Genomic DNA, 2,329 nt, shown 5'->3' with positions numbered 1-2,329 from the left:
TGTGTGTGTGTGTGTGTGTGTGTGTGTGTGTGTGTGTGTGTGTGTGTGTGTGTGTGTGTGTCCTACCTTTTCCAATCGAGTCTCCAGTTCAATCACATCGTTCTGGACCACCTCGATCTCCGCTCTGAAAAAAGAAAAAGTCACTTAACGACTCACTTATTACATTTTTTATTATACTGAAGTTATTAGTTAAAAATAAAATATTTTTATGTGAAATATAAGACAGTTTATCGTGTGAATAACACAAACATGAATACAAACTGAGGACTAAGTTTTGCTGGTTGTTAAATAAATAGCAGCTCATTAAGAGTAAACCAGGCAGTTGTGATATTTGTGTGAAACAGTGACTTGGGCCTGCTGTTACACCCTGACTGTTATTTTATGTTGCAGCTTTAATTTTGTATCATTTAAAAAGCAAACGGAGGCAGACAGCTGAAACATCCTCATGTTGGATTAGCTAAAAGTTAGAAGTACAACAATAGATAAAAGCACAAATAACCAAATACTAGGTCTACGTAGCAAAAAATAGCTAGAAGCTAATAGCAGCAAAGGGCTAGGTAAAAGTTTAAAATACAAAAGTATCTAAAAGCAATTAGTAGAGAAAGAATAGCTAAAAGCTACTAGTAGCTAAATGCAAGTAAAAGTTAAAAGTATGATAGTATCTTAAAGCAAAAAGTAACAAACTGCTAGCTAAAAAATTAAAAGTACAACAGCAGCTGAAAACAATAATGAATAGTGAAAAGTGGTGAAACACTAGCTAAATGCTAGCCTGGTAAAAACCAGACCCTGTCCTTCACTTTGCTTCGTACAAGAGTCTGGACTCGCTGCTATTGAGAGTCGATTTCTTGCAGGAGGCATGGCCTCTGCTGAAGTGTGTGTGTGTCATTGTGAAGGAGGCTAAGCTAAGAAGCTAACCGGAAATCGCATGCGCTGTAAACAACCCTACTGAGAGGAGARAAKTACYGAGCCGAACGAGACGGCTGTAAATGAGAGCTGCTGCTTTGTCAGACATATTTATTTTAATTTGGAAGCCCTATCAACACAGACTGGCTTCATTCACTTCCTCCACTGCCGTATGCTAAAATAACTAGCAGACACTGCGCAGAAAATCGACGTCATTCAAAGCTCCTCCTTCTGTTCTCTGATTGGCCCGGCTAAAAATCTGCCAGTGAAATCCATCTCAATGGGAGAAGTCCCAGACGGAGCAGAGAAGGGAAGCTAGAATTGAGCGGAGCTGCGTAGGAAGGCAAGGGCCAGGCTAGCTAAATGCTAAAAGTAGCAGAACCACAGCTAAATGCAGCATAAAGGAAGTTTGCTGAAGCAGAATTCAGAGAGCAACGTTTTGAAATAATTGAACAGATGAATGTTTTATATATGAAAAGCTAAAATAAATTGTGTTGAAGTAGATTACAAAAGTAAAATAGTTAGGAAAAACAGTGTTCACACTAATTTATGTTTCAATAATAGAAAATGAGGTCAAAATGAAAAAAAACTTTATAAAAGAACTAAAGTGTCAGAATCTCATAGGTTTCAGTTAAATGTTTCACATTTTATTCACTAATTTGATAAAACTCTCATTTTTTTCCTGAGTAAGTACACGGAGAACATGCAATGTTTCTAATGATGTCATATAAAAAAAAATGAATGCAAACTAATAAAGCTGTTATTTTAGGCCTCTGGCACGTCTCCATACTCACTTCAGAGTAATTCAGCATGACGTCTTTGTTATGTTTAGAAACCTTACAACCTTCAACAGAATTTAAAACATTCCTCTGGGTTTGAGCAAAGCTTTGGGATGCAGTCACATTTGTGGAGATGTTTAGTTTTAATGTTTTTGGGTCTAGATTTGAAACATTTCTAACGTGCATAATGTAGAGCGTGGCTGTTTTTAGGTCGGGGTTTTTGTTGGTGCCTGTTGTCTCAGCAGCAGCTCAGCCATGTGGTTTCCGCCGCCTTCCACCGACAGTACAGACAGAAAACTGTCAAACCATGAGGCAGAGAGCAGGAGAGGACAGGGCCACAGGAGCTGTTTGTGATTCAGAGTCTGAGGTCACGTCCTTCTGAAACACCAACAGATAAGTCGAGCGATGGAAAGGAGGAAAGGAGGAAAGGAGACGACCGAGGGGATGATTTCTCTCAGTCCGAGCGAGGGAACAAATTAAGTCGGCGCTAAAGTCGAGTTTCCGCCGCGGTTCTCCCCACAGAAAACACACTTCCTGTCTCCTGTTGATCACCTCGGCACATCTCGCCTCACTTCCTGCTGCCCTCCCACCACACCGTTACCCAGCAACAAGAAGCAGCACATCTGAGGGGTTGACCAAAGTTGGTA

The 2,329-nt window shown here is 40.2% G+C and overlaps 1 protein-coding gene across 1 annotated transcript in view; it reads right to left on the bottom strand.

Annotated features, from left to right (window-relative positions):
• The window catches only part of acap1 (ArfGAP with coiled-coil, ankyrin repeat and PH domains 1), a 31,281-nt gene that overhangs the window by 25,096 nt on the left and 3,856 nt on the right, over window positions 1–2,329 (bottom strand). The window contains exon 2 of the mRNA XM_014024543.1: window positions 67–124. Within this exon, the coding sequence (XP_013879997.1) occupies window positions 67–124 (58 nt within the window). The remainder of the gene's footprint in view (window positions 1–66; window positions 125–2,329) is intronic.

The sequence above is a fragment of the Austrofundulus limnaeus genome, unplaced genomic scaffold, assembly GCF_001266775.1.
Source record: "Austrofundulus limnaeus strain Quisiro unplaced genomic scaffold, Austrofundulus_limnaeus-1.0 Scaffold426, whole genome shotgun sequence".
Taxonomy (NCBI): domain Eukaryota; kingdom Metazoa; phylum Chordata; class Actinopteri; order Cyprinodontiformes; family Rivulidae; genus Austrofundulus; species Austrofundulus limnaeus.
Note: the sequence above shows the minus strand (reverse complement) of the source record. Positions and strands in the feature narration are given on the sequence as shown.